Raw genomic sequence first — 22984 nt, 5'->3', positions numbered from 1 at the left:
TGAGGCTTACTGGCCTGTAGTTCCCAGGATCCTCCTTCTTCCCTTTTTTAAAGATTGGCACTACATTAGCCTTTTTCCAGTCATCCGGGACTTCCCCCGTTCGCCACGAGTTTTCAAAGATAATGGCCAATGGCTCTGCAATCACAGCCGCCAGTTCCTTTAGCACTCTCGGATGCAACTCATCCGGCCCCATGGACTTGTGCACGTCCATCTACCCCTGAAGAAAGGAGGGCAGGGCCTGAAGTGTCTGCACACTGAGGTCCATGTCTTCTGCCTCCAGGTCCTGCAGAGGCTCCTTTATAGTGCAGGTAGTTCGACGTGGAGCATATTGGCACACGCCTTCCTGCATTGTTTCCAAGAGCTCCGATACGACCGGCAGCTCTTTTATCTTTGTCAAAGAGGTTTTCCGCGAGACCTCTCTGGGCTGCCTGTCTTCTACCAGGACCTCCTCCGGACCTGGAAACTGTTTTCAACGGCCAGGTCCGTGGAGGCCACCGTGGGAGCAGATCTCCTCACGGAGCCCCTGCTACACAACCCCCAGCTCCGTGTGCAGGCGGCGGAGTCCCGCTCGGTGCACCAGAGTTTGGTCCTGGCGGAAGTCACGAGAGTCGGAGACTTCCTGGACTACGACCGGGGAGACTGGCTGGATCCCGTGACGCTCGCTCAGCATATGGGGCTCTCCAGACCTCGTACCCCCCGGCACGTACTTCAGGAGGCGAAGGCCGCCTTTGCGCCCGCTGCTCGGGCTTATCTCAACTGAGCCCTGCGCGAGGGTGCACCCCGCCCACCCTCTACCCCAGGCCCACCGGACCTTTCAATTGGGCCCCTACCCCGTAGATCCCAACAAACCCCTCACCCTTTCACTGCAAGCCGGCTGCATGAACTGCAGCCGGTCAGCTTCCAAATCGCGCGACGGAAATATCTATACACACTCATGCTTCACACCCTTCATGCCCACACCCTGGTGTCCCGCCCCGATACAAAGTGGCGGGACCTCCTGCCACCTTTGGAGGGTGAGCAACCCCTGTGGGCCAGCCTGTATTCCACCTTGGTCCCGAGGCCCGTCAGGGACATTAGTTGGCGGCTCCTTCACGGAGCTGTGAGCACGGGCGTGTTTTTGACATGGTTCACCCCCATCCCGGATACTTGCCCTTTTAGCAACGTGAGGGAAATCCTGGTGCACATATATTTAGAGTGTGCCAGGCTGCAGCCCCTTTTCCGGCTCCTCACGAATATTTTATTACGCTTTTGGCTACACTTTTCCCCTCATCTTTTTATCTACACACTCCCCATCCATGGCCCCACAAAATCGCGAGATCTCCTGGTTAACCTCCTCCTAGCCCTAGCTAAAACAGCCATTTATAAAACCAGAGAGGGGAGGTTGGCTAATGAAGCGTCCTGCGATTGTAGGGCCGTTTTCTGATCCTCAGTACATTCACGTATCCGGGCGGAGTTCCTCTGGGCGGCGTCCACCGACTCCTTTGACACCTTCAAGGAGCGGTGGGCGCTGTCTGAGGTTCTCTGCTCGGTGACCCCGTCCGGTTCCCTCCGTCTGACCCTTTGATCAAGGAGAAGAGCGAGAGACCCCAGCCCCAGCCGTTGCCGCTGTGGATAACATCATCACTGTCACCAAGGAGGGGTCCTATCACACGTGGTGTACGTCCCACTCACCCCCAAACCACCCACCCCGCAACTGTGCTCATCTTGTCGAGCACTCTCAGGAGAGGAATAATTGGTGACACTGGGCGTGGCATTAAGTAACTCGAGGGGGTGGAAGACCATGAGTGTCGAGGAAGCCTCTCCGCTCTAGGCCCAGGCTAGCCTGAACACTTCTCCCTCCTGATGGTTGCTGTGTTATACCTTGTGTTTGCTTTTGTTTTGTTGCATAGTTTTGCCTTATCCTTTTTGGTGATTCCTTGTAAGTGTTACACAAATAAAATTCTTTTCTGCTTCAAAAAAAACAAAACAAAGAAAACCACACTCTCCTGCTCCCTCTGGCCATGCTGTATCACAATACCCAGTGCAGCAGAACTAGCTGTTTCTCCATTTCCATATGGGACTGCCTGACATGCAGCGGGAATGGGGGACTTGGTCCTATTTATTCGGGCCTTGTGCACCACCACCCTCACCAATCTCACACACAGATCCACAATGGATTCTTGGAGGAGTCCCATCTTCTGCTATTTTCATCCTGCTCAGTGCCATGTTAGGCCTTACTCTAGCTGTCACTAATAGGGCTTCCAAAACTATGAACTTCTCCTTAACACTGGACCCCACACCATGGTGATGCCATGAAGTTTAAACAGATACAGCCTTTACTTCATCCTCAAAACCCCCTTCAGTCCTGGGATTACATGTGTTTAAAGGCCCTTCCACTTTAATGGCATCTGGCTGGCCCCTTAAAGAACAGGACGGGGGAAAGGAGGTTTATTCCTCATGGGAATGACTGGACGAGAAGCCTCAAGAAAGGCCATTTGCTAACACCTGGACACCACATCAGAGGGAACCAAATGGTTCTGTAGACTTTAAGGATGGCCCCAGCCTCACCTGCTTTCTCCGTCCTCTTCTGCTCCTCAGCCATCTTCAGTTGGTAATCCCCAAACACGTGGTTCATCACCTGCCGCTTCTTCACAAAGGCAGCCTTGCGGGAGCGCAGGATTTTGAGGACGTGCCGTGTCTCCTCTGCTGCACTCAAGAAACCGACCGACACAAAGACAAGAAACGGGATCACAGTGAGTCCTACGAATCATAGTCAGGGAGGGAAATGATGGCGATTTTTCCCTCGGCCAGGTACTCAGATAGGAGAAAAGTCTCAAAGCGGCAGCACTTACAGACGTGTCCTAATCGCTATTCTTTGACTGCATGAGGACTGGAATGGCTACTGGTTAGGACACTGGGTATTTATACCACATACAGAATTAGTCCCTTATCAGTGGTTCAGAGATAGCTATTTTCAGGATTTTTACAAATGGATGCAATACCATGTAATACTTTTCCAGCGAGCACTCTTATGTGCTTATTGCATATACCTTTCTATTGTACCTGTCCCCATAGTATGTGGGCATCGACTACAGCAGGCGTTCTCAAACTTCACTGCATGGCACCCCTCTTCTGACAACAAAAATTACTTCACAATCTCAGAAGGGGAACCAAAGCCTGAGCCTGCCCAAGCCCCACTGCCCCGGGTGGGGGGCCAAAGCTGAAGCTCAAGGGCTTCAGCCTCAGGCTGGGTGCCTGCAACCTGAGTCCTGCTGCCCAGGGCTGAAGCTCTGGGCCCCAGCAAGTCTAAGCCAGCCCTGGCAACCCCGTTCAAATGGGGTTGTGACCCACTTTGGGGTCCCAAACCACAGTTTGAGAACCGCTGGATTACAGGTTACTAGACTTGTATGACCAATAGCATATGAAGCAATGCTTTAATATATAAATGATCAAATCTCATGCTTCTGCATAAACCAATGGCTGCAGCGTTCAGGAAAGAATTTTGTATCCTTACGTGCACCACAACAAAGACAGCCAAATGCCTTACAAGGGAAGTTTCACTTTCCTTTGAACCACTAAGCAGTGGTCACTGAGAGAGGCATGATACAGGGCCTGGTGGATCAACAGGTATGAAATCTTGAAACATTCCGGAATACACCTGAAGCCAGTATTTCAATGTTTCTCTTTTAAGTGATTTCACCTTTTTCCAGGGACAATGCTTAAAAAAAATAAAGCTACAAGCATTTAAGGGGTATCTCTATTGATACTATGCAGCAGCAGTCACTTGAGATTGTGGGATTATACCACAGATAAGTAACAGATACAGAATGTGATAGATCAACGCACCGAGGGGGATAAAACCACTGTCTGAGCTGCAAAGCAGTGTAGGAAGCCTGAAGTAGCTGAAGAATATGTAAGTGGAAGGGTACAAATAAGGGGAAGGGAGGAATGAGGCAAAGGGGCTAAAAGGAAAATGAGGAGAGAAGAAACAATGCATAAGGAAGGAGACAGTCCAGGTTACAGGAGTAAGGGCAGATAGGCAGATGGAGTTCAAAGTAGAACAGATGTAAAATAAAGCCAAAATGTTTAATTACATTTCACGTTTAGAATGAATTCCAATTATAATTCAACAGCCAGAGAAATTAGAAAGGCTTCTGGGTGAACTGAACCAGCATAGATTTTGATTTTAGCCAGAAATCTTGGGGGAGGCAGCATACCTTGTTTTGGGGTTGGGTTGAGATGAAGGAGGCCTGTTTCCAGCTGCAAAATACACCACTCCAGCTCATCTTGGAATGTCCCTTGGGGAGCCTGGGATATTGGGAAGTGCACAGATGGGACAATGTTTATTTTTAATGTACGGACGTGTACATAAACCAACCCCACACCCTTGCATCTGACACCAAAAAATTCCCTGTCCTGAGCTACGATAAGATGATCACAATGGTCCCTTCTGGCCTTAAATTCTATGAATGTTGCATAGGCTGCAAAGCAATGAAGAATAAAAGTACAATGGGCCCAGTATTAATCCAGGCTCAGAGTGAGGGTGGTGGTGGTTTTATGGTTAAATTGTTAAAAGCCTATTGAATGAGGCCCCTGTATCATAGAAATTAGTGACAGAAAAGATGTATTCACTGTCTGTCATCCTGTCCATTTCTATGCCATCAGGATTTTCCCTATAGGATTTTTCTAGTTCGATGCCCTGTTTAATGTAAAGGTCCAAAGTGATGGGTTCCCACCAATCTTCTTTGCAAAACAGTCTCCAGTCTAACAGATCTCTTGGTCAAGAAATTATCTCCCTTGTAAAAAGAAGGACTTGTGGCACCTTAGAGACTAACTAACTAACTGCGATGAAGTGAACTGTAGCTCACGAAAGCTTATGCTGAAATAAATTTGTTAGGCTCTAAGGTGCCACAAGTCCTCCTTTTCTTTTTGCGGATACAGACTAACATGGCTGCTACTCTGAAACCTATTTCCCTTGTATAACTTATACCCCATCCCCACCCAATCTCTCTTGGTTGCATTAAATAACTTTGTATCTATGTTACAATGTAAAGAGCAAAGTATGTCAAACAAAATCAAACAGATAATTTAAATACATTTGAACATACATAATTAAATTACATTGAACAAACAGAGGACTCACTAAACCCAAAAGATTAAGGCCAAGATTTTCAAAACTGACTAATAATACTAATACTTCAACGGGGCCTGAATTCAAGAGGGCAGGTGCTCATCATTTTCAGAAAAACAGGCTTCTTTAAGGTGTCTCAAGTTGGACTCCCAAATTCACTAGTCAGTTTTAAAAACTTTGGACTGGATTCTTTTTCATTATTACTATAAAAGTGGTAGACCTTAGGACTGATTGTCTGCCAAGACTTCTTATATTCCTCAAGAATATACCATAGGTAAAATTAAAATGAAAATAGTTTGTGTATGTTTAAAGATGACAAGTTTAAAGACAAGTTAGAAATTATATTGGTCCCTTTTTAATTTTCTGAAATGTTTTAAATTAGAGTTTCATTTTGCAATCGCATGAAGTTGGGGATCAATACAAACTTTTCTACCTGAATGTAATACTGTTAGCAAAGTGCTGTACTCTGAACAGTATGTTCCATTGCATTTATCATTACAAAAATATGAAAGCTTAAAAAAAGCCATTACAAGTATTAACAGATGGACATATGGTCAGCCTGTTGATATGTGGAGAATTGGGGGGAGCTTTAAGGAGGGGAAACAACGCATGGCAACCTCTCCACAGGGCAGCAGGAAGATGCCTTGAAAGATCAGGGCAGATGGCAGTTTTAATTGTATCAATTAACTTGAGTGCAGAAGACAGAGAAGAGCACACTGAATTTTTACCTCTTCCATTAGGAAAGTTGGCCTTGCTGATGTTCAGCTCTGGAATCCTCCTACATCGCTCCTGTTACCTAGAAGCACAAGACAGTAAGTGAGCTTTTGCTTCCTTTATATCATAAGGAGGAATGAAGAAATCCAGAGGCAGCAGAAAGCAGTGATGGAAGCAGCCCTTGGCATACTTCAAAAGTAAGATTTCAGGAGTGGGAAAGGAGTAAAACCATTCTACCTAGTTGCTTGTTTCAGAAAGCTCCCTATTGTGGGGAATTTCTAAGGGCGGGAGGAAAGAATGGGATCAAAACTAAGGTGGCTACTTTCAATTGGCGCTCCATCTCTGACAGACTCCAGCTTCTTCAGCAACCAATCACTGATGTCATTAGGGGAGGCGGCAGTGTCAGTTGACTGGTTTGCACAGAATGCAAAGTGACTGTTTTTGTCTTTTAATGATCGGCTGCACACCTAATATGGCCAACCAGACTTTTAGCAGCTGGAGCTGCCAGTGTCCCTTTTAGACTGGACGTTCTGGTCGAAAACTGGTCACCTGGCAACCCTATGCTCACAACTGAGGGTCAAAGCCCAACAGAATAAAAGATGCTGCCAGTGGCTGTTGACCCAACCCATCATCATGATTGAATTATGTCTAGTGCAATAATGTCTCCTACCAAACTCTAAGAGCTTGTATGTTTCTTTATTAACAGATCCCACTGGAACCATATCCACAAAACAACCACCCAGCCCTCCACAAATTCAGTACCCTACTTCTCCTCCCCAAATATTCATGCCCCATTCAACCTACTCAGGGTAAGTCCAGGTTGTAGATACATTTTGTTCTGATAAAAAAAATCAGGGCTCTGTGGAGCAGGGGGAAGAGACTAGAGTTCCACAGCCAAGGAATCCTTACTGAAAGCACACAACCCCCCACTGCAATGGGCTACACAGTAAAGGGTCAACAGCCCACAGCACAGTTGGCACAACTGGGTACAAAGACCCCTTGGTCTGTTTAATGATGCAAGAGATGAACCAGTAACGCTGTCAGGTTGGTCATGGCTGTCAAAGCTATAACCTACTCCCTGCCAGCCTCAACCCCATGAGCACCAGGACAGCCCCTCTCCCCAGCTCCGCATACACCCCGTGGGGGGGAAAGGGCGGCTCGGCACCGGGAAAGCTCCCTCAGCTCTGTAGACAGACACTCCAGGGCAGGGCTCAGCACCGGGACAGCCCCCCGAGTTCTGTAGATAGATACGCCCCCCGGGGAGGGGGGTGTCTCAGCACCGAGACAGCCCCCTCAGCTCTGCAGACAGACAGACACACACCCCAGGGGGGGTGGGGGGGAACTCAGCACCAAGACAGCCCCCCTCAGCTCTACAGACAGACACACACACACACCCCCGGGGGGGGGCGAGCTCGGCACCGGGACAGCCCCCTCAGCTCTACAGACAGACAGACACACACACCCGGGGGGGGGGGGGAGCTCGGTCCCGGGACAGCCCCCTCAGCTCTACAGACAGACACCCGAGGGGGGGGGAGCTCGGTCCCGGGACAGCCCCCTCAGCTCTACAGACAGACACCCGAGGGGGGGGGGAGCTCGGTCCCGGGACAGCCCCCTCAGCTCTACAGACAGACACCCGAGGGGGGGGGAGCTCGGTCCCGGGACAGCCCCCTCAGCTCTACAGACAGACATACCCGGGGGGGGGGGAGCTCGGTCCCGGGACAGCCCCCTCAGCTCTACAGACAGACATACCCGGGGGGGGGGGAGCTCGGTCCCGGGACAGCCCCCTCAGCTCTACAGACAGACATACCCGGGGGGGGGGGGGAGCTCGGTCCCGGGACAGCCCCCCTCAGCTCTACAGACAGACATACCCGGGGGGGGGGGAGCTCGGTCCCGGGACAGCCCCCCCTCAGCTCTACAGACAGACATACCCGGGGGGGGGGGGAGCTCGGTCCCGGGACAGCCCCCCTCAGCTCTACAGACAGACATACCCGGGGGGGGGGGAGCTCGGTCCCGGGACAGCCCCCCTCAGCTCTACAGACAGACATACCCGGGGGGGGGGGGGAGCTCGGTCCCGGGACAGCCCCCTCAGCTCTACAGACAGACATACCCGGGGGGGGGGGAGCTCGGTCCCGGGACAGCCCCCCTCAGCTCTACAGACAGACATACCCGGGGGGGGGGGGGAGCTCGGTCCCGGGACAGCCCCCCTCAGCTCTACAGACAGACACACACACACACACACACACCCGGGGGGGGGGGAATGGAGCTCGGCACCGGGACAGCCCCCTCAGCTCTGCAGAAAGAGACGGGCGTCCCTGCCCCTAGCCCTGCACACAGACACCCCGAGGCCGGCTCTGCTCCTCACCTGTCGATCTCGGGCGGGGCGGTCCGGCCCCAAACTCCTTCCGCCACCGCGCTCCTTTCCCGCAAGTTCCGCCCTGCGCTCTGGCCCGGCGCGCTGCACTGTGCGGGGACTCCCGAGCCGGGGCTGGGCCGGGCGCGGCCTGGGGTGCGCTGGGGAAGATTGGGCTCCTAGGGGGTTACTTACCTGGCGTGAGTTGCAGGTGAGACGCGGGGTGTGTGGATGGGGCCGAGCCAGCGCCTGTGCTGGAGGCCAGCCAGGCAGGGCGTCCGTTGCGCGTGCCCGGGTAAATGGCGGCGTCAAGCAAGAGGAGCGTTTTGTGCAGGGTGTGGGCTGGGGCCCCAGGCCGGGGCTTGCCCGCCACCCACCTGCACGTGCTTCAGCAGCTGGGTCCTATTGACCAAGGTGCGCTCCTTTGTCACCCCTCATTGCATGTATCTCCACTCGGTCCCTACAGCCGGGTAAGGGCACAACAGGCCACAGCTCCCTCCTGGGTGTTACTGGGCTCAAGGGGCTGTGGTATCTGAGCAACTCCCCACAGGAAAGAGGCATCTCCCTTGTTCCCAGGAGAACTCATTTTAGATGTAGGGGGAAGGTGTGAGCATCTCTGCTTCTAGCTCTGCTCTTGGTGTACTGGGTGTATGTGTTAAACTAGAGCAGTAGTTTCTGTACCCCAAGCACTGAGGAGGGAGAGAGAGATCTGGGGCAAGGCTGCTTGCCTTGGAGGATAGCAGCAGCAGCATGGTCCTGGTGGCAGGGAACCTTGTCCCCACTCTGCTCCTGTAGTGGGGGCAGGAGGTGGGGAAAAATGGAAGTTCTCTAGGACTGATGCCCCTGCCCAGAATACAGCAGTCCCAACCCTGAGCTGTGTCTAGTGCTTCATGCCTGAAGAACCAAGGGAAAAACCAAACAGCACCAATCCACAGTATAGCAGCAGACTGCCTCGGAACATACTACTCCTAAGAGGGATTCTGTCTCTCCCCTTATTACTAGACCAGTAATAGAGATCAGTGAAAAAACACAGAAGCAGTTTATTGCACACAGATGCACTCTGCTGGATACCACAGCCCAAGTGCACAGCCTCATTTTCCCCTCAGCTGGCAGTAGTTGCTCCCTTCCTTCTGCAAAAAGCCTTCTGGAGCAGAAGGGTGAGCTGATAGCACTGGACCAGGTGAGCACAATTATTAAAGGGAAATCTGTAATAAGAACATTTTATTGGGGATGGTGGGGGGATGAGAAAGTGAAGCAATCATATCTAATTTGAAGCTGGGCAGGCAAACATTAAGCCCCTAAGCCTGCATTTTGCAGCTGCTTCAATAAAGAGTATCCCCAGGAGGGCACTGCAGCTACTCAGCTGTTAAAGTTAAGCACATTTAGGAGTGTTTGCAAGACTGAGGCCACTTCAACACTTACCAGTAGATCAGGGGGCTTCTGCAATCATAGAATCATAGAATATCAGGGTTGGAAGGGACCTCAGGAGGTCATCTAGTCCAACCCCCTGCTCAAAAGCAGGACCAATCCCCAATTAAATCATCCCAGCCAGGGCTTTGTCAAGCCTGACCTTAAAAACTTCTAAGGAAGGAGATTCCACCACCTTCCTAGGCAACGCATTCCAGTGTTTCACCACCCTCCTAGTGAAAAAGTTTTTCCTAATATCCAACCTAAACCTCCCCCACTGCAACTTGAGACCATTACTCCTTGTCCTGTCCTCTTCTACCACTGAGAATAGTCTAGAACCATCCTCTCTGGAACCAGCTCTCAGGTAGTTGAAAGCAGCTATCAAATCCCCCCTCATTCTTCTCTTCTGCAGACTAAACAATCCTAGTTCCCTCACCCTCTCCTCATAAGTCATGTGTTCCAGACCCCTAATCATTTTTGTTGCCCTTCGCTGGACTCTTTCCAATTTATCCACATCCTTCTTGTAGTGTGGGGCCCAAAACTGGACACTGTACTCCAGATGAGGCCTCACCAATGTCGAATAGAGGGGGACGATCACGTCCCTCGATCTGCTCGCTATGCCCCTACTTATACATCCCAAAATGCCATTGGCCTTCTTGGCAACAAGGGCACACTGCTGACTCATATCCAGCTTCTCGTCCACTGTCACCCCTAGGTCCTTTTCCGCAGAACTGCTGCCTAGCCATTCGGTCCCTAGTCTGTAGCGGTGCATTGGGTTCTTCCATCCTAAGTGCAGGACTCTGCACTTATCCTTATTGAACCTCATCAGATTTCTTTTGGCCCAATCCTCCAATTTGTCTAGGTCCCTCTGTATCCTATCCCTGCCCTCCAGCGTATCTACCACTCCTCCCAGTTTAGTATCATCCGCAAATTTGCTGAGAGTGCAATCCACACCATCCTCCAGATCATTTATGAAGATATTGAACAAAACCGGCCCCAGGACCGACCCCTGGGGCGCTCCACTTGACACCGGCTGCCAACTAGACATGGAGCCATTGATCACTACCCGTTGAGCCCGACAATCTAGCCAACTTTCTACCCACCTTATAGTGCATACATCCAGCCCGTACTTCTTTAACTTGCTGACAAGAATACTGTGGGAGACCGTGTCAAAAGCTTTGCTAAAGTCAAGAAACAATACATCCACTGCTTTCCCTTCGTCCACAGAACCAGTAATCTCAATCAATGCAAGAGGTGTCTATTTAGTGGGTCTAGTGAAGACCTGCTAAATTGATGGGAGAGCGTGCTCTCTGGTGGACTCTGGTACTCCAGATCCCCGAGAAGCATAAGGGAAGTTAGTGGGAGAGCGTCTCCCATCAACACAGTGCAGTGTAGATGCTGTGGTAAGTCGACCTAAGCTACATCAACTTACATAACTGGAGTAGCATAACTTAGGTCAACTTACCACGGTAGTATACAGTATACTGTGACGTTCTGTACCTTGGGGAACATCCAGCACCCTCATGTTCATCCTTATAATATGATTGTGTGGTATCTAATGCAAAGTTTGTCATGTCGGGTGTCTTTGGAAGGCTCATGATGCACTGAGCATTGTTGTTATAGTAATGTTATAAGTTGTAATTTCATGTATATTGTTAATGGACTTAACCTCCATGAATTTATCCAGTTCTCTTTTAAACCCTGTTATAGTCCTAGCCTTCACAACCTCCTCAGGCAAGGAGTTCCACAGGTTGACTGTGCGCTGAGTGAGGAAGAACTTCCTTTTATTTGTTTTAAAGCTGCTGCCCATTAATTTCATTTGGTAGCCCCTAGTTCTCATATTATGGGAACAAGTAAATAACTTTTCCTTATTCACTTTCTCCACACCACTCGTGATTTTATATACCTCTATCACATCCCCCCTTAGTCTCCTCTTTTCCAAGCTGAAAAGTCCTAGCCTGTTTAGTCTCTCCTCATATGGAACCTGTTCCAAACCCCTAATCATTTTAGTTGCCCTTTTCTGAACCTTTTCTAATGCCAGTATATCTTTTTTGAGATGAGGGGACCACATCTGTACACAGTATTCAAGATGTGGGCGTACCAGGGATTTATATAAGGGCAATAAGATATTCTCCATCTTATTCTCTGTCCCTTTTTTAATGACTCCTAACATCCCGTTTGCTTTTTTGACTGCTGCTGCACACTGCATAGACGTCTTCATTAACACCAAGCGACTGAAGCACTGATCAAAGGGGAAAGCCTGGGTGAAGGGCAATCAGCTAGCCTGTGGTGAGAAACATCTAAGGTTGTAAGGGCTTTGGAAGTGTTAAACTCAGCTTAGAACGTGTTTTGCTTTTATTTCATTTGACCAAATCCGACTTGTTATGCTTTGACATATAATCACTTAATATCTATCTTTGTAGTTAATAAATCTGTTTATTCTACCTGAAGTAGTGCGTTTGGTTTAAAGCCTGTCAGAGACTCCCCTTAGGATAACAAGGCTGGTACATATCAATTTCTTTGTTAAATTGATGAACTCATATAAGCTTGCAGTGTCCAGCAGGCATAACTGGACACTGCAAGACTGAGGTTCCTAGGGTTATGTCTGGGACCAGAGATATCGGCTAGTGTCATTCGGTTGCACAATCCAAGGAGCTGCTTACATACCAGAGGCTGTGTGAGAACAGCCCAGGAGTGGGGGTTCTCACAACAGAGCAGGGTAAGGCTGGCTCCCAGAGTCAAGGATTGGAGTGACCTAGCAGATCATCAGTCTGGATAACACCAGAGGGGAATGTCACATATTCATAGTGTGATGGGGCAAAGCCAGATGGCTATAGTAAAGTAATGGGAGACATATTAGCCATAGGCTAAACAAATCCCTGTTACCAGGATAAGCAAATGGTAGCTACTCCAGGTCAATGAAGATACCTGGGGCCACTTAACATCTTTCCAGAAGGCAGGAAGGACAACTAGGTTGATTAGGACACCTGAAGCCAATCAGGGGCTGGCTGAAACTAGTTAAAAGCCTCCCAGTTAGTCAGGTGGGTGTGTGTGTGTCAGGAGTTGTAGGAGGAAGCCATTCTGTTGGAGAGACTGAGCAGCACAAACCATATCAGGCACAAGGAAGGAGGCCCTGAGGTAAGGGTGAAGTGGATCTTGAGAAGTGGGGGCTGCTGTGGGGAAATGGCCCAGGGAATTGTACACGTCCCGTTTCTAAAAAGTCAGCTACCATAGCTGATACTATTAGGGTTCCTGGGCTGGAGTAGGGTGGGGGCCTGGGCTCTCCCCTTTGCCCCCCAGTTAATGACTGAGACTGGGAGACAACAGAGACTGTGAGAGCAGTTTCTCACCTCCCTTGCTGGCTTAGGATGAATATGGCTCAGTAGGCTGTGACCCTTGCATCTAGAGAGAGAAGGGCTACATGGAGGGTCACAGTGAGCCTCTGAGGCTAGTGAATTCCACCAGGAAACGTGGGACCCATGGAGACAAGGACAGAGCTTTGTCACAACTGGTGTAAGGCATGGGATCATCATTCATAGTGTGGTGGAAGAAAGAGGTTAAAAAAAAAGTGAACTGGGGTTTTGGATTTTTGGTTTGTTTGCTTTGTACCACAATAGAGGAGGTGGTAAGAGCTCTGGTATAAGCCATAGCAGCCCAGCAGGAGGCCACCTGGGTTCAGGTAATGGCACAACAGGAGTCTGTGGCTACAGCAGGAAACCAATCAATTATTAATGGATCCAGGTGACTCAAGATCGTGCCCTCTTGCAAGAGGTAATGGACCAGCTGAAGATCTTTACCACCCAGGCCCAGGGGCCTACTGGTTGTCTGCCAAAGATGATGTCGGAAGATTATGTAGCGGCATATCTCCTCTCATTCAAAAGGATTGCTCAGCATGAAACGTGACACCAGGAGCAGTGGGCCAGCATTCTCGCCCCTTTTTTGTGCGCAGAGGCCCGGAAGGCCTACTTTGACTTGCTTGGCACAGGTGCCACTGACTATACCCTGCTGAAGGCAGAGATCCTAGCACGATTGGGGTGACAGCAGCAGTGCAGGCCCAGAGGTTCAATGAGTGGAAATACCAGGAGAACAAACCCCTGAGGTCCCAGCTATTCGACCTCAGACACTTCGCTTGGAAGTAGTTACAGCCTGAGGCGTGCAACCTGGAGGAGATTTTGGAGACCCTCGTCATGGACCATTACATGTGAGGATGCCACCAGGTCTCCGCAAATGGGTAGGCCAGAATGATCCATCCACCTATGGTGAGATGATCACGCTGGTAGAAAGATGCATGACACCCAGGGAATTGACCTGCCTACCCAAGGAAGGTTGGGCAGCCAAACCCCTGGGGATTCTGAGGTGGAAGAAGGGTGGGGGGCAAAAACCAGTGGGGACCCCAGAAGGAAGGGATTGGCCTAAGTGTGGGGAACCCTGGGACTAAAACACTAATCCCCATGGTAGGGGAGTGATTAAAAGTAATTATAGATGTTATGCATGTGGCAAGTGGGGACACATAGCAGCACAGTGTCCCAGCACTGAGGAGCCTATGCAATGTAACTTGGGAGATTGGGAAGTCCCGTGCTCCCTTATCCACCTTCCTTGCAGGCGTCACATTAGCGCCACATAACTACACCAGGCCGGTCTTTCGGGGCGGGGGGCCTCTACATCCTATGCTTCAGATGGGAAGAGCGGAGCTTGAGCCTTCCGCTTGCCCTGCTTACCCCTTACTAGAACCCAGCCCTTCATGGTATCATCTGCTGGCGGGGAGGGAAGATTCCCCCGGGGCGGGTCCTCTCCCATGCCTGGCGATAATCCCACTGCACCCTCCTCCATAGGCCCCGCCAGACTGCATGCAGCAGAGGCGGTGCTCTCCTGCTCATCTGGGCGTGCTGGGGGAAGTGCCCCTAGGGCCCAAGTGGGAGCAGTAGTGGGCTGGGAAGAAGGAGGGGCAGCTCTAGGCACTAGGCAGCCAGCGATGACTTGGGCGGCGCCCTGCTGGGGGTCCCGGACACTCCTTCGTGCTAGGCCAAGGGGAAGTCCCTCCAGACATGTCCCATCGCCTGGCAGAGGTAGCACTGGGCCTCCCCTGTAGAATAATGCACCCGGTAGCAGGCCCCCTGATAGGGGACCAGGAAGGACCCCTTGAGTGCCTCTCTGTCACGCACTGCTAGCGGCAGTTGAAGCTGTACCTGCCGGCAGAATGAGAGGATGTGACGGAGGGCGGGGTCTTTGTAACCCAGCGGGAGAGGGCTAACCACGGAGATGGGTTTCCCAAGGGTAGAGAGGGTGGGTAGCAGGGCAGCATTGGGAAGAAAGGGAGGGACGGAGGTCAGGACCAGTAGGATGCCCAGGTCTTGCAGGGGGGGGATGAACACACCCTCCACCGCCAGGCCCTTTTCTACCGCTTCCTGGACAGCGGCCTTTGATGCCAGGAAGAAGACTACCTTACCGTACATTTTGGAGGCCACCACGATGGCCGTGGGTCCCACCACCCTCATCAGCGCCCACACGTAGGTCTCCACGTGGGACGAGGCGGGCACCAGGAGGCAACAGACGCTGTGCTTTCTGGTCAAGGTGGGGAAGGGGCCCCGGCCACCAGAGATGGAAGTGGAGGCGGTGGCCAGGAGAGGTGACATAGCGGCAGGCGGGGGGGTGGGGTGGGGTCGCCGCCACCTGGGTGTACACCCTGGGGGCTGGGAGAGGGGCACCCGCAGTGCTGGTGGAGAGAGCAATGGGGAGGGATGCCACAGCCGGTGGCAGGGCTGCAGCAGAGGGGGCAGCCCCTACCACGGAGGGCCTTGTCTCTTTGGTGGGGCCCTTACCCTTTTTTCCCTGGCCTTTCCCACTAGCTGGGGGACACCCCCCCACCACAGAGTCTGAGGGGGCGAGGGAGGTAGCAGCAATGGAGTCTACCCTGGTGCCCGCTGCTGCCGGTGCCCCAGAGGGGGTGGTAGCAGGTGGTTTGGCAATGGCAGTCGAGGTGGGAGCCACAGGGGACAACGGGGGGTGGGCAGGTGGAGGAGGGGCAGTGGGGGCTGCCTGAGGGTTCCCACTTACTTTGTCCCCTGCCATAATGAGCATGGATGGAGGACAGACACCGGAGAGGCTGTAGGGAAGTGAGGAAACAGGGCGACCACTCCTCCCTGCTAGGCTGCAGGCAGGGAGGAGGGTGTCAAAGGGGAGGGCTGGATGGGGGGGGCTATCAAGAACTTGGGGGCTCAGTCACCCACACAGGATGGGATTCAGACTCCTCTAGCTGCACTAGGGGAGGAAGAGGTTATAATAGCATTGGGGAGTGCAGTGACATGGGTTCAAGCAAAACGGGAGGGGCATAAGCACATGGGAGGGGGCTTGGGTGCATGAAGCAAGGAGCTAATCAGGGCAGGAGAACCACAGGGAGGAGCCGGGGAGGGGGGGACACAACCAGGCTAGAGGTAGGACAAGGAAATCAGGGGCTAGCTTCAGAGGCTGGGGCGGGGCAAACAAAACTGCAGAGGGAAAAGGGCAGGGCAGGCAAACAAACTGAAGCTGCTGAGGGGGAAGCAAAGGGGTGCAAGCGGAGAGGGGGAGACTGCTTCAGGGAAGGGGGGGTGGCGGTCCAAGGGGAGGGGGGCACATGCGCCCATGTGCGTTTGCAGAAAAAAAGTCAATGTTGCTGGCCACTGCTTGAGGCCCAAATGGTGGAAGCAGGGTGGGGCAAGCCAATCAAGCAGCTGAGTCCCAGAGGCAGGAGCTGAGGCAGAGAGTAAGCAGCCAGTGGGGATAGTGGAGGGGGCAGCGATGCTGGTGGTGGGGACACATGGATGGACCAAGGGGAGGCGCCACACCACACCCCCTGTGTCCTCACAAACAAAGTCAAGACCCCCACAAGAGCACAGTTCGAAAGTTTCTCAGCCTGTAGAAGGCCCCCTCCACAGGGGTCTGCAGAGGTGCTGCATGCTTCCCCAGCAGCAGATGGTCCCCTTTTTCCTTATCCTCAAGACTCCAACAGCTCCTAGGCAGCAACAGCAGCTCCAGCAGGCAGTCTGGTGGCCAAGCAGGAAGGACCCCTCTCTGGCAGTGGTGGTGTCTACAGCAGCAACAGCTGGGGGTGGGGTCCCTCACTCCCCTCCTCTGGGGAGCAGGCCAGCAGCCCCCCCAAGGGGCTGCAACAGGAGCAGTAACAACTGGGGGGGTAGGGTGGTCCAGCAGCCAGATAGTAGAGAAGGGGGGGTTGTCTGGCCCAGCCAGGGGAGTAGCTGGAGCAGGAGCAGCGAGAGCCCAGGGCCTAGGAGCAGTAGTCTCCCACCTCCCTCCAAGCCAGAGGGCTATAGGAAAGGAGTGGGAGACAGAGATAGTAGCTCCAGGCTAAACAAATCCCTGTTACCAGGATAAGCAAATGACAGCTGCTCCAGGTCAATTAAGATACCTGGGTCCAATTAGGAACTTTCCAGAAGGTAGGGAGAACAGCTGTTGATTGGGACACCTGAAGCCAATCGGGCTGGCTGAAACTAGTTAAAAGCCTCCCAGTTAGTTAGGTGGGTGTATGTGTGTCAGGAACTATAGGAGGAAGCTATGTTAGAGAGACTGAGCAGCACAAACCATATCAAGCATAAGGAAGGAGACCCTGAGGTAAGGGTAAAGTGGGGGCTGTTGTAGGGAAGTGGCCCAGGGAATTGTATGTGTCCTGTTTCTAAAAAGTTAGCTACCATAGCTGATACTATTAGGGTCCCTGGGCTGGAGCCAAGAGTAGAGAGGGTCCTGGGCTCCCCTTTTGTGCCTCTTCCCCCCCCCCCCCCCCGATTAACCACTGAGACTGGGAGATAAGAGACTATGTAAGGGAGGGTAGCTTCTCCTCACCTCCCTTGTTGGCTTATGATGAATATGGCTCAGTAGGCTGTGACCCTTGCATCTAGAGAGAGAAGGGCTACGTGGAGGGTCACAGTGAGCCTCTGAGGCTAGCGAAATCTGCCAGAAAGTGTAGGACCCACAGAGACAAGGACAGAGCTTTGTCACAATAGCCTTAGGCTTACCTCCAAAAGCAGAGACTAGCTGATCCCTTTACTATTTATTTGTACGCATTCCCACGCCCAAATAAAAAAACCTACACAAAACCACAACCCTGTGTTAACTGAGAATTCAGGTTTCTCCTGTGGATTTCCTGGCCGACAACACAAGCCCTAAAAATCAAAGGAACTAAGTTTAAAACCTTCACTCCCCTCACCAAAAGTGCTCTCCAAACATTCAGTCACTGGAGCACACCAACTCCCCTGAACATATTCATTTTCAATTCAACCATCCCATATTAATACACACTAACAATTGACTGTGACACTCTGCACCTCATGTTCACCATAGTGTTATGATTGACATAATTATGATGCACCTTGTACAAAGTGTCATGTAAGGTAAGTTATGATTTGCTGAATGATTATCCTATTTGTATGCATGTATTACATTTGTATCTGGAGTTATGAATATTGACTATGCATCTGTATTTCAAGTGTGCTTGCTCTGCATAGCACCCACAAAGCTTTACTTCTCGTCTGGCCAGCACATTGTGAAGGAACTATTCAAGTTGAATGGCCCATCAGAAAACACTTAACTCACAATGGACCATAGAAGAAGCCTATCTACACCTGATGGACCTTCCTCAGGAAGTATGGGTAATGGCTCCTGCTATGACTCAGTGAAGCATGCAAGGGCATGTGATGAGATCATGTGGTACTGAACTCCATTTTGGTACTTATATTTTTCCACAAACTGGGCTTGGAACTTGTCTTGGAACAAAGGGGTTCCTGCCCTATGGAAGAAACTATAAAAGGGGGAAGTGACATCACCAAGAAGCCTCACCCTCCACCCAAGATACATAGATATTAAGGTCAGAAGGGACCATTATGATCATCTAGTCGGACCTCCTGCACAACGCAGGCCACAGAATCATCCACTCCTGCGAAAAACTTCTCACCTACGTCTGAGCTATTGAAGTCCTCAAATCATGGTTTAAAGACTTCAAGGAGCAGAGAATCCTCCAGCAAGTGACCCGTGCCCCATGCTACAGAGGAAGGCGAAAAAGCTCCAGGGCGTCTTCCAATCTGCCCTGGAGGAAAATTCCTTCCTGACCCCAAATATGGTGATTAGCTAAATCCTGAGCATATGGGCAAGATTCACCAGCCAGACATCCAGAAAAGAATTCTCTGTAGTAACTCAGATCCCACCCTATCTAACATCCCATCACAAGCCATTGGGCATATTTGCCAAAATCATGTTATTCCATCATATCATCTCTTCCATAAACTTATCGAGTCTAATCTTAAAGCCAGATAGGTCTTTTGCCCCCACTGCTTCCCTTGGAAGGCTATTCCAAAACTTCACTCCTCTGATGGTTAGGAACCTTTGTCTAATTTCAAGTCTAAACTTGAAAAAGAACACCTGGAAACACCTTTGAAACAAAGATTGAACTAGGGGGAAGTGCTGGTCCCAGGCTGGAAGAGAGGATTCCTGCCTGCACATAAAACGTCTATAAACTGCTTGTACTGTAAGGTGGAACCTCCATCCTTAGAGGTTTTGACAAAGCCCTGGCTGGGATGATTTTAGTTGGTGTTGGTCCTGCTTTGAGCAGAGGGTTGGACTAGATGACCTCCTGAGGTCTCTTCCAACCCTAATCTTCTATGATTCTATCTAACAGTGTGAGATATTGTTTGATTCAAATCCTGTGTAGTGTGTAGTGGTCAGTTTGGATGAGCTATTGCCAGCAGGAGAGTGAGTTTGTGGGGGAGGGGGGGAGAGAACCTGTATTTGTGCTGGAAATGGCCCACCTTGATTATCATACCACTTTTAAAGAGAGTGGTCACTTTGGATGGGCTATTACCAGCAGGAGAGGGAGTTTGTGGGGGGGGGGGGGGCGGAGGGTGAGAACCTGGATTTGTGCTGGAAATGGCCCAACTTGATGATCACTTTAGATAAGCTATTATCAGCAGGAGAGTGGGGTGGGAGGAGGTATTGTTTCATGGTCTCTGTGTATATAATGTCTTCTGCAGTTTCCACAGTATGCATCCGATGAAGTGAGCTGTAGCTCACGAAAGCTCATGCTCAAATAAATTGGTTAGTCTCTAAGGTGCCACAAGTCCTCTTTCTTTTTGCGAATACAGACTAACACGGCTGTTACTCTGAAACCTGTGTAGTGTATATGATTACTTAAACAAAATACAACCTTCTTTGATCTGTTTGCTATCACTTATAATAAATTATTTTATATTTACCTAAAAACAGTGTAGTGTGAGGGAAGTGTTTTGGGGGAAAAATCTCAGCTCAGTTAACAAAGGTTTGTACATATTCCTTTCCACTGAGGGAAGGGCAGACTGGATAATTGTAATCTTTACTAGTCAGGCTTTTTTGGACCTGCGCAGGATGCCAGGGTCCTGGCCTGGGGGTGTTTTGGCTGGAGCCAAAACTACTATTGTTAGTTCATGTAGTGGCTGGCCAGAACATTCATGAACACAGCTAGGTGTGGCCCCCGCCTGTGGATGTTTGTGTGAGGGCAAACTTGAAGGGCTTTGCAGCTTATTACAATGGCATTCTGAGAGGGAACCCAGATTGGTAAAATAAAGTGCTCAGCAGTACCCCAGTTCCAGGTTGCACCGGGGGGTGGGGTGGGGAGAGGAACTGTCACAGTGACCACCACACAGCAACTGACAGTCTGAACACTGGCCTGTTAACATTCCATTTCAGTCTACAACACACTGTATGTACATAAAAGGGTGGGTATGGGGGAGTTTCAATCATACGTGCATATAGAATGGTTAATTCTCTCCAGTGGATAACTGATCCACCTCATTCTTAAAGTCAGACTATATTTATACTGCAGTTTGAGCACTTAAATCTATAACATTTATTCAATTAAAAACATTCTCAAAATTAGGGTCTATCAAACTTCTTTGTCCTGACATTTCCTCCAATTTTATACAGAGGCCCCATAGCAGTCAGAAGTGCCAGTGGTGAGGGGTGGAACCCCAGAGTGCTGCACATGCTCGCACACTTGACATCTCCTTCAAATGTTGCAGCCTGGGAGGGCAGAGTATCCGCTGATCTAGGCAGCAGATGTTAGAAATTCTCTGAGGAGACCAGTGATGCCAGCAGGGGTTACATCTACAATGAGGCCTTATTCAGATGTTTTTTCCAGTGAACTTATAAAAAGGTATGGCAAGGAAGAACAAATCTAACTAAAACCCACCAGATTTAAGGTTTCTTTATGAACTTGAAACTTGCTAAGATGCCCCACAGGTTTAAGTCCCATCATTGAGATGATTTAGGTCAATCCGACAGACACTGTCTCCTCTACCTATGAGGGGGTGTTTCAGATATATTTTTCTTGGTGGTAAGTTCATAATCAAGATCAGGTTTAGAAAGGAAACTCTCTCAGCCTCCTATAGAGAGGCAGAAAGCTAACTGACATCAAGTGAAGGTAATTATGAGAATGAGCAGATAAGCAACCATCTAATCCCATGCAGAGCTTCTAGTGAGGATATAAACCCTGAGAGAACCCTGCACCTCAAGATGGAATGGTGTCTAGTTACATCACTGCCATTTTGGATACATTCCCTACAGCAAAAGCATCTCGCCTCATCACTGACACGTAGGGCCTGTCCACTTACATTTTATAGCACTCTAACTTGCTGGCTCAGGGGCGTGAAAAATCACCCCCCTGAGCGCAGCAAGTCTGAGCGCTTTAAAGCGCTAGTGTAGACGTGCTCCCAGCATTCTGAGCTAATCCCCTCGTGGAGGTGGATTACCAGGAGTGCTGGGCAAGCTCTCTCCCAGCGCTCGTGCATGACCATACTCGCACTTCAAAGCGCTGCCGTGGGAGCGTTCCCGTGGGAGTGCTTTGAAGTTTCCAGTGCAGCCATGCCCAAAGAAACTAACAGACCAGCAAGCTGTGTGGAGTCCTCAGGAAGCTCTCCAGCCATATTGGTTTAATACAGATGGGAATATATACTAGAGCCTGTAAGACCCACTTTGCATGTGTACATAGTTCAAGACCAACATTGCTTTCTGTTGCAGAATGAAGTCCATGCACCCAGCAGACAAACTCGCCGCCAAAGCAGCAAGATAGCATGAGGAGCCAGCAGCTCCTGCTTTTCTTGGGTTTGTACACACCCCTGAGGATTCAGCCCAGGAGGAAAGTTGGCGGTGTGGGTCTCACCCCAGGGAGCAACACAAGGCACTAGGGCTGCCCACAGCCTGAGCAAGGCGGTGAGTACTGTGCTTCGGGGTACAGGAAATCAAGGGTGCCACATGAAATCACGGCCCTTCATGGCTGACAGTGCCAGGTGAAGAAGTCGCCCCCTCCACAGGCTCCCAAACAGATTGCAGGCTGTCACCAGAGCTGCTTCAAGGCCACTGGGATTTCTTCAGAAAATGGGCAGATTAACATTAGGAAGTTGACATGCTGGTACTAAGAGGCCCAATGGTGAGAGACAAAGGGCACAGCGAGAGGCCTACCCTGGGAGGTGAAGTTAGTGTTGTGTGTCTGCAGTGATATGCACACAGACCTATGTGGTCACATATAGACACAAAACGCGCATGGAGCAGCTACCCTTTCCTCTACAGCAGTGCTCAAATGCAGTGCTCTGGAGAGGACAAGGAGACAGACAGGCACCTTGTCCTTCAGGTAGCTCCATCATAGAGTGATCCCAGCAGCAGAGCTCCACCCACTCTTGTCTAGCAGAGAGCTGATGAACTCATTGCAGGCAGGGCTGTCAACTGAAAGCAAGGGCTGCTCTGGGACATGCAGCTCTTTGGTACTTTCAAGGGTGACCCAGGAGGAAGAAACACCAAGGTCTTAAAGCATTCTTTGAGAGGGAGAGGACAATGCGGCTGCCAGTGACCACTGAACATGGCACTTGGGGGAGCTGGTAGTTGGCACCAGGGTTGCAGGAGTGCTGCCAGTCCCAGGTGAGTCTCTGATTTCATATAGTGAAGATGTCTTGACTCCAGACCCGTTCACCTGCGATGTACGTGGCTCGCACGTGTAGGCTGTTGTCCAGCAGCAGGAAATCTGCAGCAGACAGAAGAAGTGGGAATCAGAGGCAGCAGGAGTGGTGCTTAATCTGTTGGGGTTGCCATGGGAAAGGACTGTAAGGGTTACATTTCCTGCTCATGGAGGAGACATTCCAATATCCACGGAGACTGCAGAGGATTTACAGTAAGGCACGTACCCCAACAGTGGTAGAACTGCCCCTACCCAGGCTGGCATCTCCACCATTCTGGGGGTGGCAGTTGCATCTTGGGTCTGTACAGGGAGAGCGACCTCCCCTGGTTTACAGATACCACAGGGATGAGACAGAATGAGAGGAATGGATTCAAATAGAGACAATAGGAATCAAAGGAGCCATTTCCCAATCCAAGTGCCAAGGCCAAGCTTGAGA

At 50.7% G+C, this 22984-nt stretch overlaps 2 protein-coding genes and 1 long non-coding RNA gene across 13 annotated transcripts in view; 1 reads left to right on the top strand and 2 right to left on the bottom strand.

Moving 5' to 3' along the window:
- C10H8orf33 (chromosome 10 C8orf33 homolog) overlaps window positions 1-8512 on the bottom strand; it is a 75490-nt gene extending 66978 nt beyond the window's left edge. For 5 of the 9 annotated variants that reach the window (XR_012161192.1, XR_012161194.1, XR_012161193.1 and 2 more), the window contains exons 1-4: window positions 8187-8290; window positions 5839-5906; window positions 4197-4287; window positions 2548-2685 (exon numbers count right to left, since the gene is read on the bottom strand). Coding sequence is in view for 5 of the 9 variants with exons in the window: in XM_073362916.1 (XP_073219017.1) it covers window positions 2548-2685; window positions 4197-4287; window positions 5839-5847 (238 nt within the window). In the remaining 4 variants the exon portion in view is untranslated. The other 4 variants (XM_073362918.1, XM_073362919.1, XM_073362917.1 and 1 more) reach the window with 4 other exon arrangements.
- Window positions 8204-22984, top strand: part of LOC140918465 (uncharacterized) — an 18598-nt gene continuing 3817 nt past the window's right edge. Inside the window, exons 1-2 of one of the 2 annotated variants that reach the window (XR_012161195.1) lie at window positions 8204-8385; window positions 21618-21809. This is a non-coding gene — a long non-coding RNA (uncharacterized lncRNA). Of the gene's footprint in view, window positions 8386-8600; window positions 9355-21617; window positions 21810-22984 lie in introns of those variants that run through there. The other variant, XR_012161196.1, reaches the window with a different exon arrangement.
- The window catches only part of AMDHD2 (amidohydrolase domain containing 2), a 24255-nt gene continuing 20989 nt past the window's right edge, over window positions 19719-22984 (bottom strand). For both annotated transcript variants that reach the window (XM_073362923.1, XM_073362924.1), the window contains exon 13: window positions 19719-22614. In XM_073362923.1, the coding sequence (XP_073219024.1) occupies window positions 22526-22614 (89 nt within the window). In that variant the 3' untranslated portion in view covers window positions 19719-22525. The remainder of the gene's footprint in view (window positions 22615-22984) is intronic.

Source organism: Lepidochelys kempii, chromosome 10, assembly GCF_965140265.1.
Source record: "Lepidochelys kempii isolate rLepKem1 chromosome 10, rLepKem1.hap2, whole genome shotgun sequence".
Classification (NCBI taxonomy): domain Eukaryota; kingdom Metazoa; phylum Chordata; order Testudines; family Cheloniidae; genus Lepidochelys; species Lepidochelys kempii.
This window is presented reverse-complemented; position numbering and strand designations above follow the sequence as displayed.